At 38.7% G+C, this 19657-nt stretch overlaps 1 protein-coding gene across 6 annotated transcripts in view; it reads left to right on the top strand.

Annotated features, from left to right (window-relative positions):
- LOC111872900 (ral guanine nucleotide dissociation stimulator-like 1) overlaps nucleotides 1-19657 on the top strand; it is a 131442-nt gene that overhangs the window by 94661 nt on the left and 17124 nt on the right. For all 6 annotated transcript variants that reach the window (XM_023867167.2, XM_023867166.2, XM_023867165.2 and 3 more), the window contains exons 3-10: nucleotides 2220-2416; nucleotides 4467-4529; nucleotides 6927-7108; nucleotides 10010-10161; nucleotides 10745-10957; nucleotides 12904-13014; nucleotides 16682-16846; nucleotides 17107-17247. In XM_023867167.2, the coding sequence (XP_023722935.1) occupies nucleotides 2220-2416; nucleotides 4467-4529; nucleotides 6927-7108; nucleotides 10010-10161; nucleotides 10745-10957; nucleotides 12904-13014; nucleotides 16682-16846; nucleotides 17107-17247 (1224 nt within the window). The remainder of the gene's footprint in view (nucleotides 1-2219; nucleotides 2417-4466; nucleotides 4530-6926; nucleotides 7109-10009; nucleotides 10162-10744; nucleotides 10958-12903; nucleotides 13015-16681; nucleotides 16847-17106; nucleotides 17248-19657) is intronic.

Genomic DNA, 19657 nt, shown 5'->3' with positions numbered 1-19657 from the left:
AATGCAAAAGATCTGATCTGTAGTTGATCTGTTACGTCGAAACCCACACTGATGATCCCCAATAATTTCATCTATATATGGACTTAACCTTGGAAGAAGAATATTCGACAAAATTTTATATGAAGTTGATAGCAGTGATATCCCCCAATAATTACTACAGTCAGTTTTATCACCCTTCTTGTGAACTCATAGAATAATAGACTCCTTCCACTGATCAGGCAATTTTCCTTATGCCAAATGGAAGTAATTAGGTTATGGATCTTAGAACGTAATATTTCTCCTCCTGCTTGAATAAGTTCTACCGGAATTTGATCACTACCCGGCGATTTATACCGTTTCAATTTTGCAATAGCACTTTCAGCCTCAAAAGGGCTAGGATCAGGTATTAACGGCTCAGTTGTATGGATTTCTGTCTGCCTAACATCATTTACCGTATATACATTCAGTAACTGAGAGAAGTAGTTCCTCCACCTGTTCAAAATGTTGTGGAAATCTGGAAGCAGATCACCATTCTCATCCTTCACTAAGAGTCTGCTAGGCTGGTAACCCCTCTTAAAGTCATTTATTCCTCTTAACAGTCTCTTTTATGTTCTTGTGCTTACCGTTCATTGCAAGCTCATCAATTTTGTCTTTCATATATTCCCTTTTTTTGTTCCTGAAATGCCTGCTGGTTTCACGTCTTATATTGTTCAGATTATCCCCATCTAACTCTCTTGGGTCCTGTCACCATTGCAATTTGGCCTGTTTTCTTTGATCTTATAATTTTGAGCATCCTTCATCGGACCATGGCTTATACTTCTTCGGTTCATAATAATCTAGGTGACCTAGACTCTCTTTGTCAGACATTTTTATATTCTCTCTAATAGTTTGCCAAGCTTTATTAGCATCCACTCAGTTTCCACGTTTTCCAAAGCTGTGGACCTATTTGATATTTGAACACACTACTGCTCTTTACCCTCTATCTCATTTAATTTCTTGAGATTGAACCTCTCCGTATGAACTCTGTGTGTTGTTTGTTTGCTCACTGCCAGTCTTTCCCTAACTTTTGCCACCACCAGGTAGTGTTCAGTATCACAATCTGCTGCCCGGAATGATCGTACATTAAGTATACTTGAGCGCTGTCTCCTATCCATCAAAATATGGTCTATTTGATTGTGTATCTTCCCACCAGGAGATGTCCAAGTAAATTTATGGATGTTATGATGTGGAAACATTGTACTTTTAACAGTAAGATTTTGATGTGGCAAAGTTTACAACTCTAACTCCATTTCATGCAAACTCTCATTCCCAATCATTGGTTTGAAAATGTCTTCCCTCCCTACTTTGGCATTGAAATCTCCTAACAAAATTTTCATAGGGTACTTCGAGAATTTATGAAATACATGTTCTAGTTCTTCATAGAATCATGTCATCAATCTTATCATCTTTTGGGGCGTGAACATTCATAACAATGATATCACACCAGCGACCTTTTAGTATTATATATGATATCCTATCACTAACGAATTCTACCCTCTTAACTGCTGATACAATTCTCTTATGTACGAAGAAACCTCTATCTAATTCATGATTTTCTTTCCCCTTTCCACAGAAAAATGTATAGTCTCCTGCTGGTGTGATGCCACCTGCATCCCATCTGACCGCCTGAGCGAAGCTGCCCTATATAAACTTCGTACATTCCAAGTGCACAAATCTCGTATCCATTTTCATTAGCTTAGGTCGTTTATCCAAAGAATCCGTCCATGTCCGGGGCTTTGTGTTCATTTTCGTGACATAATGATTTTTAACGGTGAGGAGTTGTTAGCCCCACGCCCAACCCCCATGCTGGAGGGCCACCCCTTGTGGGCTGTCCGCGACTGCTTATTTAATATATTCGCAGCTTCCCTCCAAAACTGGAGGGTGTCTCCTATATCCGCAACGTGAGGACGCGCCATAGAATTGTGTTGGTAAATATTATAAAGCGAAAGTAATAGAGAACTTAGGACAAGAAATAATAATAAAATAAGTATATAATTGAATTGGGTAATAAAACATGGAAATGAAAAATATACTGTGTGAAATTCGTAATAAGTTTAAAATAACAGTAAATGTTTGAAAACTGATGGAAGTTTGCATTGTCACCTCTCAGTGAGAACTAACAGGATGTAGTGCAGTGATTTTCATCATGTTCTTGTGCAATGCATGTCAGCTGTATAAATCGGTAACTGGTGCTGTTGCAGGACTCGGATGACGAGATCTCACATCTGGAGTGGGAAACTGTTCGTGTAAGGTTTGTGAAAGCAGGCACTCTAGACAAATTGGTGGAGAGCCTTGCAACAGACGACGGTGAATTGGAATCAACATATATTAACGTCTTCCTCACTACATACCGCACTTTTGCCACTGCTAAGCAAGTTTTGACCTTGCTTCTCGACAGGTGAATGACAAATCTTTGCTGTGTGAAATCCCAAATTTTTGTGTTGATCAGGCACATCAGTGTGGGATAAAAATCTGATGTTTCAGAGATTGTTTCTTTATGTTTCGTGTGAGGGATTGACATGTTGCAACATTAAACATCATCTCCTTTGAGATGGGTGACTACTTACCATCATGAGAATGAGGAAATAGAAATTAGGCAGTGATAAATTACAAAAAGATATTGGGTAACTTAATTGAAAAAGAGGACCATACACTGCAATAGCCTGATATTATGTGATAGTGAGTATATGTGAATTAGGACTTAAGCCATTAAAAAGTAATTCTGTTTTCACTCACTGCCACTTCACGTAAAAAGATACTGAGAATTGTGAGTTGTGAGGTGGGTGACCATTTGATTTCACTCACTGCTGTCTGATTTGGGCCAAATGTGAATAGTGACAGCTGTATGAGGTCAACCTGCATGTATATCAATCAGACAGTTTGTTTCACTCATTGTGTTAGTTCCAGATGATGGGTGCAAATAGTGAGTCCCAAATGTGGGATTTTTATTCTTGTACTTAGTTATACTAGTTGGCCTGCAAACAGGTCAACTGGTTGAAAATGTCACATTCCCACATGTTTCAGTTCACCACCACAAAAGTAAATACTGATCGAGATTCGAACCAGGTATTTCAGATTACAAATCTGCAGCATTACTGCCAAATGAACTGCTAGTGGTCTTTGCCAGAATATCATTATCATGATTAAGAATTGTTGCATTTATACTCAAATCTTCCTAAGTCAGTGCAAGGGCAATGCTTTGAAAGAGACCAGGATCACTTCGGGCTGTTTCTTGCACAAAATTTCTAATACTGTATGTTATCCACAGCTGTACGTCTATTTTACACCCCATATCCAGTGAAATTAGTAAGCGTCATTATATAAAGAGACCAATAAACGATCGACAGAAATAGCAGAACTCTGCAGTCTCATTTTCATATTATTTTTCTTTCATTGATTCAAGCTGCAGATGATTCAGAATTGTGTTCTGAGGTAATGACTCCTAGACACAGGTAAAACTTCATTGCATGTTTATCCCATCGTCATACCTACAGTGTGAAAAAGATAAAAGCTGAAGGTAAAGTTGTTCCTGTGCTGGACCAAACAGTACACCCTGAAGACCTATAGGGTAGTGGATGTGTAGATCTACATTTTCCTGACCTCGGCACTAGTTGGAGGTGAGGAATCAGCTTCATGCTTCGGCCGCTTTACCCACATGGAAAGAGCCCCCGGTACCCTGTGGATAAGAGGCTGGGTGGGACCCAGAACCAGTCTGGATGATGTGGAGAGAAGATAAATCTTACCCCTACTGGGACTCAAATTCGGACCCCTCAGCCATCCAAGTCATAGCCAGTCACTATACAAACTGTACGATTCCATTTCATAGTGTGAAAAAGATTACGCTCAGAAACAGAGCAGGCAGGCATCGAAGGCCGAAACCAGATTCCCGAAATGCCTATGACCATGCAACCATCAGGATCAGCTTCGTTTAACGTTCCCGATTAAATTAGTATGTTTGTTTGTTTTGTACCATTTTAAAACAGTTACAATGTAGAGATCTGAGTTCTGAATACAGTTTCACCTAGTCACAAATGTCACATAGACCACCTACCCCCACATACTTCTGTTTGCCACCACAAAATTGAGTGCTGGAGATATCAGTTAAAAATAAGTGAGACCGCTAATAGTTGCAGGCTTATGAGTTTGATGTTAAAACTCAGCGTTCGACCAGTTCCTCATTGGAACAATATGTGAACCACACTTTGACAATTGTTATGTAGTATTGGTGGCTACAAGGGTTGTATGTACTCCTGAAGACCCAGTTGCAAAAAATTTGTCCCTTTGTAACACTGATTTGAAAGGTCATTGTTGCCAACTGCCAGTGGTCTGATAAACATTTGTGGTATATGGAGTTACGCAGTTGAGACCATGCAGATATATTGGTATGAAGCAGGAAAATTAGTATTATAGTTTTGTTCTATGTTATTTTGCGTCTTTGTTTGCTGTAGGTATGAACAGCTGGCCAACAACAAGCTGGACTTGCCCGAGTTGGTCATGGAGCAACATCGCAAGTAAGTAAATGTCCCTATTGCAGAGGTTCCCATACTTGTGCAAAGTATGCAAAATATTTCAGTTTTTTTTTTTTTTGGAAAGAAAGATATGATGACAGATTTACGTGTTTACTGACATTACTTTCAGCATTCCTGGCAGGTGATGGTTAAGGTGCAGGAACAGTCAGGTGATTTGGCTGTTCAAGAAGGACTCTGTATAAATGCATTTAGCCCAGATTTCTTTAATTATGGACAGTGCAGAGAACTGATACTGCGAAAACATTCTCACTACTTACACTTTGAACACCACAAGCTACAGGACTGAACCCATATCAGCTTTCCAGAAAATGATATTTCAGCCTCACAAGGAACTGTTAGAATTCTACCTAAAAGCAAACAAGTAAATTCAGACACATCAGCAGTTCACATTACAAAAATCTTGACATCTTCTAGAGTCAGCATGAAAATCTGTGGAAGGCATGTATTCAGTTTTGTAAAAATGCGACATAAGTAGCTTGCTGATGTGGACTGATACATGAAAAAATTCATTACACACAAATTTCAAAACAATATGGATCTCAGGCTGTTTTAGTGAACATTTTAAAAATCTGTGTAAGCATCAAGTACTGCAGTTTCTTTGGAGAATTGATAAGGAAATTTCCATTCCTCAGACTAGGAGGCACATGCAGAATAATAAATAAGAAATGTCCATTGCTGTGAGCGTTCTCACATTCTGTCTAGGTAACTGATTGCTATCTGACTAGAAGCCACCTATTTTTCAGTTGCTACTGTGTAATCATTATTTTGGGCGGGCATTGCTTTTCAATTTCTTATTGTTCGAGGTTCAGCTTAAATCTCCTTAGGAGCCTGGGCATGGTATTGAATGGTAGAAGTGAAGTGAGTATGTAGCCCAACTTTTGCCAGCTAATGAATTAGAGCTGAGTCATAGTGGGTTATGATTCGGTTGATGCTTGGTAGGATAAACAGTTCAAGTGTCAAAAACAAAATAGTATTCTGTTTACTCAGGACTGGAATTTTAGTTGATTCTTTTGGATGCTGTATTACCCACAAACTGGGATAGTTTGGGGTGGGGGGGAATGATAATGTGAGGAGGGTAAAGAAGTCTGTTCAGAGTTCAAATGGAGATGAAGCAGTAGATCTCATCAGAACATCAGAATATTCTTATGGTACAGTGACCAAGAGGTCACTGTATTTTGTGAATAAGTATTAATTTATGTCAGTTAGTTTATTTCTACCGTCTAGTATGTGGCAGTAACGAACACAGGAATAAAAATAAATGTCAACTTGTTTAGGACTCATTGAAGGAAATCTCACCATTTGTTATATAAACTGTTCTGTGATCAAGTTCCCTTGCTTCGTCCTGTATTCTGTTCCACCCCTACATGTCATCGAATGGTACCTTAGGCCTGATGTTTAATGCCATCGCCCATGAATATTGTGCACACACAGTCAATTTTAAACTCTCTCCTTATATCTGCTTCAAAATGTTACTAGTACTTGCTGAATAGACACAACGTACTGACACAAGAGAATTATCACTAATTTGTGACCTGCTAGAGAACTTACTTAGTGTAGCATGTTAATGCTGGACAGTTTGTTGGTATGGTAGCCTGACATTGTGTAATTTCAAAGCTTGCATTTCACTGTTGCGTTAGATTTTTATATATACAGAAGACTAAGAAACAAGTTGCTACAGTGGTAAAGAAGAAACATGAAATTACATGCATATATTGCACTTTTAACAGTTATTAGTTTTAAAGTCATTTCTATTTATAGGCTTCTCTGCAGGTTGGTGAAGAAGTATGTGAATTTTGCCATATTGTCTAACCAAGTCCATAATGACTACATTTCTACTCACTTTGGACACAGTATCATAGGTGTTCAAGGAGAACATAAATGCTACAATGTAAGATGTATTAAACTGAATAATGAGCACAGTTGTAAAATAATTTCAACATATTCAATTCGAACACCAATTTTAAGCTTATAAATATTGTCATACATCACATATGCAACTAGGTCATCCTTCTCAATACAGTCGAATGAGCCAAAAAATAGTATGTGCTTCCTACATCATGTAGTTATGTAAAGATATTTATTAAAGATACATTTATTATTGCAGTTGTTGTTATTATTATTATTATTGTTGTTGTTGTTATTGTTGTTGTTATTATTATTATTATTATTATTATTATTATTATTATTTATGTTATTTTGTATGATGTATAAACAGAGTTTAATTGAAGTGGAATGAAAATACAGTGGTGTGTTACAATTGAAATTACATTATTTTTGCCCGTATGAGAAATATTTAAAATATGATTTCTCTGTGATGTTGATTTAGAAACTAACACTATGGAATTGAATAATTCTGAGGTGAACGATTCTTTGTTGAAGGACATTAGTGTTGGCGCTGCACGTGTGGCTTGATTCCTATCCTGAAGATTTTCGTTCGCCCCCTACACACCCCACACTCCACCAGCTGCTGTATTTCTGCCACCAGCACCTGCCCGAGTCAGAGCTTGAGATGAAGGTTCGACATCGACTGGACAGGTTCAGCAAGGAAGACCAGATGTTTGGTAAGCAAGAGTTATTGTGATAAATTTTATAAATTGTTTTGATTCATCAGAACTTTGAATCTCACTTGTTTTCCAAATAATGCATATTCAACAATTATTTTGCCTCTTGTATTTTACCAGTGAGAAAAACATTCATACATTTAAATACACAAAACTCCATTATAATGGGCCTCACCATACCGCGGGTCTAGTCATGTTTCCCAAATTGATTTCATTTATTTTCCTCATAAACAATTTTATTTAAAATTTTAGTGCAATTTTTCTTCATAAACAACTTTGTTAAAGTGACTGTATCTAGTTGATCACTCTGGGTGGAAAATATGACCACGTATGTGATCAGTGATTTGCTAAGGAGGTACTTATGCTTACCTGTATGAGCTATAGAAGAGCCCTACAGCTTTGGAATCAGTGTGGCACATTGGAAATGTCGTGCCCAGGCTAAAATAATTAAGTACGTGGTGCAATTCAAAAGTTCCCGAAATTTGAATTTTGCGAACAAATGGTTGTAATTACATTGAAATACCACTAGATGTCTCCTCACATGCCCTTCTTGAATCAGTGTGGAAATCGGCGTCTGGTTGAGTGGTTGGGCTTATTGTTTGTGAACATATTTCCTTTGTTGTGTTTCCGTAAGTTTGCGGTTTTGCGATGGCTGACCTGAGAGAGCAGCATGTCTACAAAGTTTTGTTTTAAACTTGGGAAAACCGCTGCAGAAACGCAGCAAATGTTGAAGCAAGCTTTTGGTGACAGCAGTTTAGGCCAGACACAAACTTACGACTGGTATAAGCATTTCAAAAATGGCCGAACATCGACTGATGATGACAATCATTTGGGAGGGCTGTCAAATGGCATCACACCAGAAAATGTCGCAAAAGTCAGGGATCGTAGACTGACCATCCAAGACCTCTTTAACACCTTGGAACTAAGTTAGGGTATACGTGTATGTCAACGAATTTTGTCAGAGGAACTGAACATGAGGAGGATTGCGGCGAAGTTTGTGCCACGACTGCTTCAAAATGAACAGAAGCAGCATCGCTTGGAAGTCTGCAGGGAACTTCAACAACAGCTTCACGAGGATCCAAACTATCTTTCAAAGGTTGTCACTGGTGATGAAAGTTGGTTTTATGTCTATGACTCTGAAAATAAAGCAGCAATCGTTGCAATGGAATAGCCCTTCTTCTCCTCGGACAAAAAAGCTCGACAAGTCAAGAGCAACATTAAGTCCATGTTGATCTGTTTTTTTTATATGAGGGTTGGAACTTTAACAGTGGCAACTATTTATTTGCAACTGATACAAAATAGATGCACTTTTCGAAGTTTTACTGTCCTTCAGTGTAGTCACCAGCATTGTGTACAACCCGTTGTAAGCGATGTGAAAGTCGTAGGATACCTTTAGCAGCGCCTGTTGTGTTGACAGTTCATATGGAGCAGTCTGCTGCCTGGAGAATCTCCAGAACAGTTCTGAAGCGAATGCCATGAAGTGGTTCCTTCATATTAGGAATCAAGTCGAAGTCACAAGGGCTTAAGTCTGAGGAGTATGGTGGATGGTACAGCCCTTCCAAGCCCCATCGATCGAACAAATCAGCCACAGCTTGCTCTGCATGCGGCTGAGCATTGTCCTGCAAAATGATGGGCAGGTTCTGCAGAAAGTGTCGCCACTTCTTTCTCAAAGCTGGTCACAGATTGTGTTCCAAAAATGAACAGTAATACTGCGCACTGACGGTCTGCTGTTGGAGAACGGTATTCGTGACACCATCACAGTCGTACACGAGAATCATCATAACTTTCACATGCTGGGGTTCTGACAAATTTTTTATTTTCGTGGTTACCCGTAATGACGCCATTCGTTCGATTGGAGTTTCATTTGTGGCTCATATGATTTGGCCCATATCTCATCCAGCGTAATGATACGGAGTAAGAAAGCCTCTCCTTTGCGCTCATAGTGGTTACGAGCAGCGTCGTATCGTAGCCATTTCTGCATTTCCGTCAAATCATGGGGAACCCATCGTGAAGCAATTTTTTTCATGCCCAGGTGTTTCTTCAGAATGTGAAGCACAGTTGTATGTGCTAATCCTGTGTCTCAGACCAGCTTACGAATCGTATGGTGTCGATCACTCTCCAGTATCGCGGAAAGAGCATACACTTCTTCTTCACTGACACTAGGACTATCTAGCCGATGCATGTCTGCCACATTTTGGTGTCCCTCATTGAAGACTTTTACCCACCTTGCCACTGTTCTGTAAGGCAATGCAGATTCCCTGTGAGCCACTTGTAGACCTTGTTGACCCTGTCGTGCTGTACGGCCTCAGGCACATTCAATATTTATCCAACTCCATTATTCCTGTTTCGAAAAGAGCCCTTCACCGGTCCCTATCCTGAGCCAGAACCATCCTAGCTCTCTAAGATCTATTCTAATATTGTCTACCCACCTACGCCTTGGTCTTCCCTGTGGTCTCTTTCCTTCTGGCTTTCCCACCAATATCCTATATGCATTCCTCGTTTCTGCTATTCATGCTACATGACCTGTCGACCTCTTGCTCCTTCACTTGATCATTCTAATTATACTTGGAGAAGAGTACAAGTTATGAAGCTCCTCATTATGCAATTTTCTCCAACATCCTGTCACTTCATCTCTCTTCGGTCTAAATATTCTCCTCAACACCCTGTTCTCAAACACCCTCAGTCTATGTTCCTCCCTTAATGTCAGAGACCAAGTTTCACACCCATACAAAACCACAGGCAAAATTATAGTTTTGTATATTCTAATTTTTATGTCTTTGGACAACAGACGAGAAGACAAAAGGTTCTGGACTGAATGGTAGCAAGCCATTTAGGATTATAAATAACTGGTTTTTGATTCAATACAAACAAAGGAGAGCATTTGTTGGTATTATGTTACAGATTCTTGTCTGATGTACCCAAATTCAGGCCTACCAAACTTCAGCCATCCAGCACTAGCTAATGGATATTCTGCCATCGCTGTGCCACTTCCATATGTGTTCCCTGATGTACCAGAACGTCACTTTGCAGAGCAGCTTACCAGGATGGACATGGTGAGGATGAATAAATGTATAGACATTGGAATTACAGTTGCAGAGCAGTGAATGTATTCATTGTGATTTAGTCTTGAAACTTCACTAAAAATCAGTGATTTCTATTTTGTCATCTGTATATCTGTTCTTGCATGAAATTCTGTTGGGCTAGACAAACAGTACTAGTTTATAGTGCACAGGACAAACCATTGATATAAGAGGAATTTCAATTTTGTGAAGAAAATAAAATGTAGCATTATGGTCTTCTGGCTTATGACACCATGTAGATTATAGTATTTCATAGCCAAGAAGTGCACCTAAAGAACCTTCACCACTGTGGAATACGTTAACCTCAGGTACACATAGTAATGTAGTCCATCTCTTCCATTTAGGTTTTATGACAGACTTTTGTATGCTTTTCTCATTTCCACATGTTTTCTCAAATACTAGTGTGTTTACTTCTCACATAATTAAAAAAACAATTTTCTTCATTGTATGAATCTTGCATAAAATTTTGTTAACTCACTTATTCTACAGATTTTTGAAAACATGCTCTTCTTCTTTCAATGTTTCTTCATGCTATGAACAATGTATTGGTATGCAGGAGTTATTCAAGAAATTGGTGCCACACCAGTGTCTTGGTGCCATATGGTCCCGGCGTGACAAGAATCGGAGCCATGAGGCAGCCACTGTGCTGGCCACAGTGAATCAGTTTAATGCTGTTTCACTGCGTGTAATCAGCACTGTACTCATGGATCCAGATATTCGTCCCAGTGAGCGAGCACGAATCATAACCACGTGGATTGACATAGCACAGGTACACCACATGCAGTTACCTCTGTATTAGAACAAATTTATACCTTTCCTGCACATACTCGTGAGCCGGTCTTATTAACAGTGTCATCATAACATCCATATCCAGTACTGAAAGAATACAAAATACAGGTTTTAAATTGTTCTTCTAAATAAGCATTTTTCATGAAAATGATGACACCTAATGACAGAAATTTGTTGGTAGATTCACCTGTGGCAGAATTAGTGATACTAGCAACCAGTACATACAGTCCTGGTAGCGTATAGACTAATATATATGCAGCATCATAAAATTGTATTGCATAGCTACATCAAACAAAAAGCACTATCATCATGAAAGTAAAATTAAAGCTTTGAGGCTGTTGTAGTGGGAAGTATAAAGATAGTAATTTTCTGGCATATGATGCCATATAGTTTGGTAGGTGGGTACCAACATTTTTTTAGGAACTTGCTACCTCCATCTTTAGGGCAGAGCAGGTAATGTAAAGTTATTTGAACTGTGTGATAAATATTTCCTGATAATATGGAACCTGACAGTTTTCACTCTTTCCATTTTTGTTACCATAATTGAAGCAAGATGTAGGACAAATGGCATGTGTGGAGGACACAGGAAAATTATACAAGGGGGTACCCAAAAGAAACCGAACTTATTTTTTTTTAAACTTATTTATTCAAATTGTAAGCACTAACCTTCAATCCCCTTCAAAGTACTCTCCACTTACACTAATACACTTGTCTAGTCTTTTATTCCATTTTTCAAAACATTGTCTAAATTCGTCTTTTGAGATGCTTGACAGCGCCTCCGTCATTTTTTCCTTTCATGTCTCTCTTCATTCGAGGAAACAAAAAAAAGTCGCACGGGGCAAGGTCGGGTGAGTATGGAGGGTGAGGAACAGGGGTCATACCATTTTTGGTCAAGAATTGTCATACAGACAGGGCTGTGTGAGCAGGGGCATTGTCATGATGGAAAAACCAGTCACCCAAATGCCACAAATCTGGCCGCTGAGCTCCAAGTCACTTCCGACAGCTCCATGATTTCTTCAATGGTCTGTCGACGATCTTCCTTGATGATTTCACGAATTTTTTCAACATTTTCATGTGTTTGGGTCGTGGAAGGACGACCAGAACGAGGTTTGTCATCAATTGACATGTCACCATTTTTGAAACGGGAAAACCACTCACTCAAACACTTGAGTTTTCCCCATAGCATCGTCCTTGTACGCCGTTTTTAACATTTCAAGAGTTTCTGTTCCACTTTTCCCGAGCAAAAAGCAGAATTTCACCACCGCACGCTGTTCACGAAAATCAGCCATTGCAAAAACGACGATCACACAAAACAGTTGTCACTATAAACTCTGCCGAAACTAGCCCTTACCTTCTGAAGCAACGGTAGTCAGCTTATCGACTCAGGAATGTTAGCTCTATGCGCTCATAGCGGCAAAACGCAGTACTACAAAAGCTCTGCCCATAAAAATTAGTTCGGTTTCTTTTGGGTACCCCATCATATGTGCCCTTAAAAACAAGATACTGCTTAGATTAGAGGAAGAATGTTGAAATTTATCCCAGAAAATTAGGGTGTGACAATATGAACTGAATTTCAGTTGGTGAAGAAGGCTGATAGCTAAAATAATACTCATTACATAGGAATACCTGCTCTTTCCCATCTCCTGCCCTTCCAGCAAAACTGTATGTAATAGGATGAGTTCACTTGAGTATTGCACCTGCTTATTTCAAAATGCCGTTCTTTTTCATGAAGTAACAGTTTTCCTTTGAGAGACTGGCTTTATTATGTAAGGACATACAATACAGCTTTCAAGCAAATGAACACTGCCATTGAATCAGTACCAGTCAATGTTTTGTTTGTAACTTTAAGTTGAATACAAATGATCGTTTGCAGATGCAATAATTGTAAATTTCTCTTGAATATGTGGGAATGATTCTGATTTCCAGGAGTTACGGGTGTTAAAAAATTTCTCATCTCTCAAAGCCATCATCTCGGGTCTGCAGTCAAATTCAGTGTACAGGTTACAGCGGACATGGCAGGTCGTGACACGAGAGAAGGTGAGAGTCTGTTTGCAGACTGCTGAAATGCACAGTTAACCCTGCACTAATGGTGGCTATTTAAATGGCTTCATGCTCCTTGAAAGGAAGATTTATACCTAAAGGTCCATTGAGCACACTTATAAAAAGAAAGATTATTTCTCTTGAAGTTTGTTGAATTTACTTCAGAATGGATAAGAACAGGGGCACATGGTAGTGTAGTTGGTTAAGGCACTATGCTACAAACCGGAAGGTCGCAGGTTCAAGTCCCAATGAGGTCATTGGATTTTTTCAATTGACCTAATCCTTTCAGGCGCCCTATGGCCCTGGGGTCAACTCAGCCTCCAACAGAAATGAGTACCGGGAATATTCCTGGGGGTAGAGAGTGGCCGGCATGTAGGGCTGACAACCTTGTTGCCATCTGTGAGCCAATTGTCTAGAAAATGTGGGAACCTCAACATCTCATAACCCTATGGGCCTCCACACTGTGTTACAGGGATACCTTTACTTTACTTTATGGATAAGAACATTTAGGAAACTGTATTTGACAAATACACATGAAATTCAGTGTGCTTACTTTAGTGGGTTTTATTGGATATAGAAAAGACTGCACTATAGTGCTGATCACATTCTAGAAGTTCAGTTTCATGTTGTACATAGTCTTCAGAATACACTTTCACTGAATTACATAATGGCCTCCTCTTTTCGTGTTTTGTACACATGACATCTTCTTTGCCCCTAGATTTCTTCCCAGTTGATCTGTAACTGCTTTGTGAAATGCCTTTCTATAAGACATGGCACTTTGTTTTGTGAATAGTTCTGGCCTGACTATATTCAGCAACATTTAAAGACAATACTGAACAAACAAACCATCCATCAGTTGCGCTCTGAACAGTATCTCGTCTGTTTGGTTCCCTGTATTATAACTGCATATTATCATATTGTTCAGTGTTTTAATTTGTAGTAGGCTGCAAAGTGTTCCAGTTCCCGAAAGGTTGTGTTTTTAATAGAAACTAGACGGTTTTTTAAGAACAGACAAGATGATGGATAATGTCCAGCAACATATTAATTGTAACAATTTACCATCATCACACACTTTTAGAGCTTATTAGAAATTGTGAAGACTTAAGTGAAAACTTCTGTTTGGGTGATGATGGCCCTTTCATAATGTTAGAAATTCATCAGTAGGTGTGTCTTGGTTTGGCAGAAACAGTTCATGGAATTTCTTATTTATATGTGAAATAATGAAAAATATTAAACCTCTTGGCAGTCCATGGTATGGATAGTTCTTCTCATTTTAATGGAGTGAAGGAATTTGCAAATCAGTTAAGGCATTCTCTTATAGTGATGTCACCATATCCTGGCATTGATAGAGCCCTCTTTATATAGAAACATGACCAGAGTGTAAGCCCTCTGAATTCCACCCATTAGCATGAATAACCCCAGCACAGTATATATTTCCTCCTTTGTCACTGATTTCCATGATAACATTTGATATGCTCAAGAATAGGAGTCCTGTTAAATTACAAAATTCTTTGTCATAATGACTGGTTTCTGTTACAGTCATTAAAGGAAATTCCCTGAAAATCAGTTTGCAAATGGTCACCATGTCTGTTACACCTTTCACATTAATTCTGAAATCCAAGATTTTGAATAAATGTTTCTCCTAATGAAATGATTTCTAATGTCATCCCATTCCAAATCTAGAACAGTCTTCTTCCTGAGCACTGTTATTATCAATTAATGCATCATTTTCTGATTTGGCAATGATTTAACCATTACTATTATCCCTGTCTGAATCAAGACTACTTTCAGAATTGCTAGTGGGTAATGCTTCTGTCATGTTACTAGGTGCTGTGACTGCACTGTCATAACTAACTGATTGAAACATCATCTGCCTTCCTTCAACTATTGACCCTTGTATTAAGGGAGTTAGGCAGGGTGATCCCTAATGTCAGCAAGATATTGAAATTCAGATACTTGATACACTGATGGTGACATACACCCTGAGGACTACCATATTTACTAACATACTTTACTCACTTACTCAGAAAATTGAGTCTGAAAGCTACAATACATAAAATGTGCAGATAATACTGTTCAGAGTATAATTTTGCATGTTAAAATTTAGGCAGTTACAGTTGTATGTGATATACCATAGAGTTTGTTATGAATGAAATATATATATTTTTTGGATTTTGTCTGACAGACGTCTGACCATATGAATGAAATTCTTACCTGTCTTGTGAAATAAAGGCTTGTGGTAAGGCATTTCTTTCTTTCCAACTGGACATTCTTTTGTTTAAGCAAATATATATGTTTAGAAATGATTTGTAAGTTTGTCATTGTTGATAGCTAACATGATATGGTTTGGGTTGGAGTTTCATGTTAACTGATGTGAGAACTTTTACTGCATGTGAGTCAATAGCATAACTTGGGTGATGGTTTCCATGAAGAAAGTAGGGGACGTAGGGGACTCTCTTAGCACATGGTATTATCATTTGTTCAGTAGTTCTTATATGCAGGATTCACACATGGTGTGATAAGTTTTTGCTTATAATTCATCATCTGTTGCTCCTGTTCCCTACCCTTCTAAGCATCTGTAATGATAAATAGTTTCATTTGTATTGTTTGCCAAAATTACTTCATTAGTGGTATTTATTGACTTTGCATTCTGAGATAGGCTGTTGTTTATTTGACAGTTTGATCAGTATCTACTACAGGATTAATAATTGTTAAGCTTCTAGCAATCTAGGCATGCATATTTCATTGGTCCTGTATAGTTTTCATGTATATATATATGTGTAGGAACATGTTTGGCTGTACCGGCATGGGATGCTAAACATAATGCCACCTGTATGCATGTTTATAGACAGGTTTTGATTTGGTAATTGGATTTATTGAGCACTTATAGATCGTAACTACCCGTAAGTATAGCACTATTGCTAATTCACACACATTGCAGTTCATCACTACAGCACGTACTAAGTCTTCCCAGTCTTCTTCATCTTCACCACTTGTTGCCTGGTAGTGACTTCCAACAGTGGACATTCCCCTTACTCAGGGTTCCTGAACTATTCCTGTGCCTCAGCTACCAGCTTCTAACAGCAACAGCTCACCAGGGCTTAACTGCAGCAGTTCTCATACTAGCTCATTCACTTACCACTTACTCCACTACACTAACTGCACTAACTAAACTATTCAACTCAGTTGGTTGAGTGATATAGCCTCAGAGCAGACCCACAGAAAACACCGCTTCCAACAGTACTTCCACTGTTGCATGCAGGCCACTGCTTAGCAACAACTTCTGTACTGTTGAATGTTTACGAAGCTGTTGCATAGCATTGGCCATTGAAAACACCGCTTCCAACAGTACTTCCATTGTTGCATGCAGGCCACTGCCTAGCAACAACTCCTGTACTGTTGCACAGTAAGGGCCGTTGTCTCCTTGTTTCGCTGTCATTGCCTAGCACTGGGTCTGTATGCCACAATATATCAGGTCCTCATGGCTGATCCACATCAGTAGCTGTGTAGGAAGTAGAAGTAACTTTTGCTATGAAATTAAGAGCAGAATCAAATTTGGGAATATTTATTATTATTCATATAACATATTTTGTGTTTTTCAAAATATCATGGACATAACAGTTCACTAATTGCACAGTTTTAAGATGAGTGCTCATATTACCAGGTGGAACTCTTTGAAGAACTAGCCCGAATATTCAGTGAAGACAATAATCAGTGGGCACAGCGGGAGTTGCTGATGCGTGAAGGCACAGCTAAGTTTGCAGACACAGTGGGAGAAAATGATCGCCAGCTACAGAAAGTGTTCCAACGACAACTAAACAATAGCGGGGTGAGCAATTGTACCACTTGTTATATTCACCCATGTAATTTTTGCATCCTATTAAACATGGTAATTTTGTGTTAAGATACTGGAAATGTTTTCAGATAGTCCTGGATTAAGTCCATGGCTGACATATGTTTGCTCCTGGGCCCAGTTCCTGGCACGTTTTCTGTATTTAACTTTTTCCGGTGAAGTGAATGTTGAAAATTCAATAGAAAATTCCGACAAATCCTGTGTGAGAAACTGAATGGTCTCATTATGCATTGCAGAGCATCAGCCATGGTACAATTCCTTACTTGGGAACATTCCTCACAGACCTGACCATGATTGACACAGCAATCCCTGACATGGTCGCTGATGGCCTTATCAATTTTGATAAGAGAAGGAAAGAGTTTGAAGTTCTGGCACAGGTAAGCTATTTGGATACTGGCAAGGTGCAAATTAAATTTCTACATTTTTCAGATTCTGGAATGGCATAAAAAAGAATTAATAATTTTCTCATGAAATTCAGTTAGAAGAAGGAGATTGTGTTATGAAAGTACCAACAGTAATGTTTATGTTATGAGTTTCAGTACAAGAATTAGACCTACACACTAGGATTCCACTTGGGGACCTTCCGATTTCATATGAGATGTTTTGTATTGATGCTGCCTTATCTGAATTTGAAAGGTTGAACATGTGGTCTATGCTTTTATGCATGCATGAGTGAGAGATAACATAGCATCAAAGTTATCTTATTTGGCAGTTACAGAAAGTTCAGTTTCTACTGCACATATTTTCCAAGTGTATACTTTGCGGTTTACATACCCTGTTGTCCTTTCGCTGTTGCAAATCTTGTAACAGGGCAGTCAAAATAGTCTCTCTGATTTATATCTTATATAGGTTATTGCTCCAAAATGAGTTTTATCTCCTTTACATCAAGAACCAACAGTACTATATTTTTTTCTGTTCTGTTACTACTGTTCATACAGTATATCAAAAACTTAGTCGTCATTATGTATGTATTGAGACAAATTAACTATCATTCATCATCATCATCATCAGTAATCTGTCAAGACGACAGGTCCACAGTCTCTTTCAAAACAATTCCTCCACTTAATGCGATCTACAGCTTTCCCCTTCAAATGACAGTATCCTCTTCTGTCCCCAAGGTCATCCAGCATCTTCTTACGTCTTCTTCCTCGTCTTCTTGTCACTTCTATCCGCCCATCTATCTTTCCTTCGATAGCTTCTTTTAGAAGGCAGTTTCTGCGTAAAACATGACCAATCCAATTAGCCTTCCGTTTTCTTATTTCATGTAGGATATTCCTCTGCTCACTGACTCTAATTAACACTTCTTCATTTCTCACATAATCGGTCCAACTGATCTTCTCCATTCTTCTCCAACACCACATTTCGAAACTTTCCAGATGTTTCTGATCTACTGCCCTAAGTGTCCATGTTTCAGCCCCATACAGAGCTATGCTCCAAATGTAGCATTTCACTAGTTTCTTCCTCAAATTTAAGTCCAATTTGCTGGTAAAAAGATTCTTCTTCTTGCTAAATGCAGCTTTTGCCATGGCAATCCTGGATTTAATTTCACAAGTACACCTTCCATCATCTGTTAACAAGCTACCCAAATATTTAAAACATTTCACATTCTCCACTTGTTTTTGGTCTATCTTTATTGTGACTGGGGTTGGTTGTCTCGAAATTTTCATTACTTTTGTTTTCTCCACATTCATTTCCATGCCATAGCACCTTCCAATTTCAATTAGTCTATCAATCATGCCCTGTAGCACAGTTTCTTCCTTAGCCATTAACACAAGGTCATCTGCATATTTCACAGTTTGAATAATTTGCCCTCCTACTTTGAAGTCACCGAGCCCATCCAGAGCTTCCTTGGTAAGGCATTCGCTGTACAAGTTGAACAGAATTGGTGATAAACAGCATCCTTGTCGAACTCCTCTTCCAATCTGCACACTTCCTGTCTCCCCCCTGTCCAGTCGTACTCTAACTTTCTGATCCATGTACAATTTGCTAATCAATCTTCTTTCATGCCAATCGATACCTGTTTCTTTCAGGATCTGCATTAATTTGGTCCAGTTTACCCGGTCAAATGCCTTCTGCCAGTCTATGAAGCAAACACACAGTTCTTCATCTATCTCCAAAGTTCGTTCCGCTATAATTCTCATCATCCCAATTGCATCCCTGGTTCCTTTTCCTCTTCTAAATCCAAACTGATCTTCTCCAAGTACATCCTCTATTTTCCTTTCAATTCTTCTTTTAAGTATCTTTGCTATTATCTTTGCTGTATGTGCAATAAGACTTATTGTGCGATGGTCGCTGCATTTTGTAGCTTTTGTCTTTTTCTTTAAGGCAATCATTGTAACTTCTGTAAAGTCCTTGGGCCACTCTCCACTTTCATATATGGTGTTCATTAGTTTTGTCAGTGTTTTCAAACCACCTTCTCCCAGTAACTTGAGCACATCTCCAGGTACATCATCATCTCCTGTAGCCTTTCCCTTCCTCATTTCCTTGATAGCTTTTTCCACCTCACTTTGTAAAATATATGGTCCTTTCTCGTCTGTATCTACTTCTTCTTCCGGTTCAACTTCTAAGGTTTCTGGCCGATTAGGTCGATCATATAGTTCTGAAATATAATTTTCCCAAATTTTCAGCACTTGCCTCTGATCTACTATTCTATTCCCCTGGGAGTCTTCGATGCCAACATTTTGAATCCCATGATTCTCTTTCCATCCTAGTTCTTTTGTCTTCATGTACATCAAATCATAACGGCCTGTTCTTTGAAATTCCATAATCTCATTACATATCTTCTCA

Source organism: Cryptotermes secundus, unplaced genomic scaffold (genome assembly GCF_002891405.2).
Source record: "Cryptotermes secundus unplaced genomic scaffold, Csec_1.0 scaffold387, whole genome shotgun sequence".
Taxonomy (NCBI): domain Eukaryota; kingdom Metazoa; phylum Arthropoda; class Insecta; order Blattodea; family Kalotermitidae; genus Cryptotermes; species Cryptotermes secundus.
This window is presented reverse-complemented; position numbering and strand designations above follow the sequence as displayed.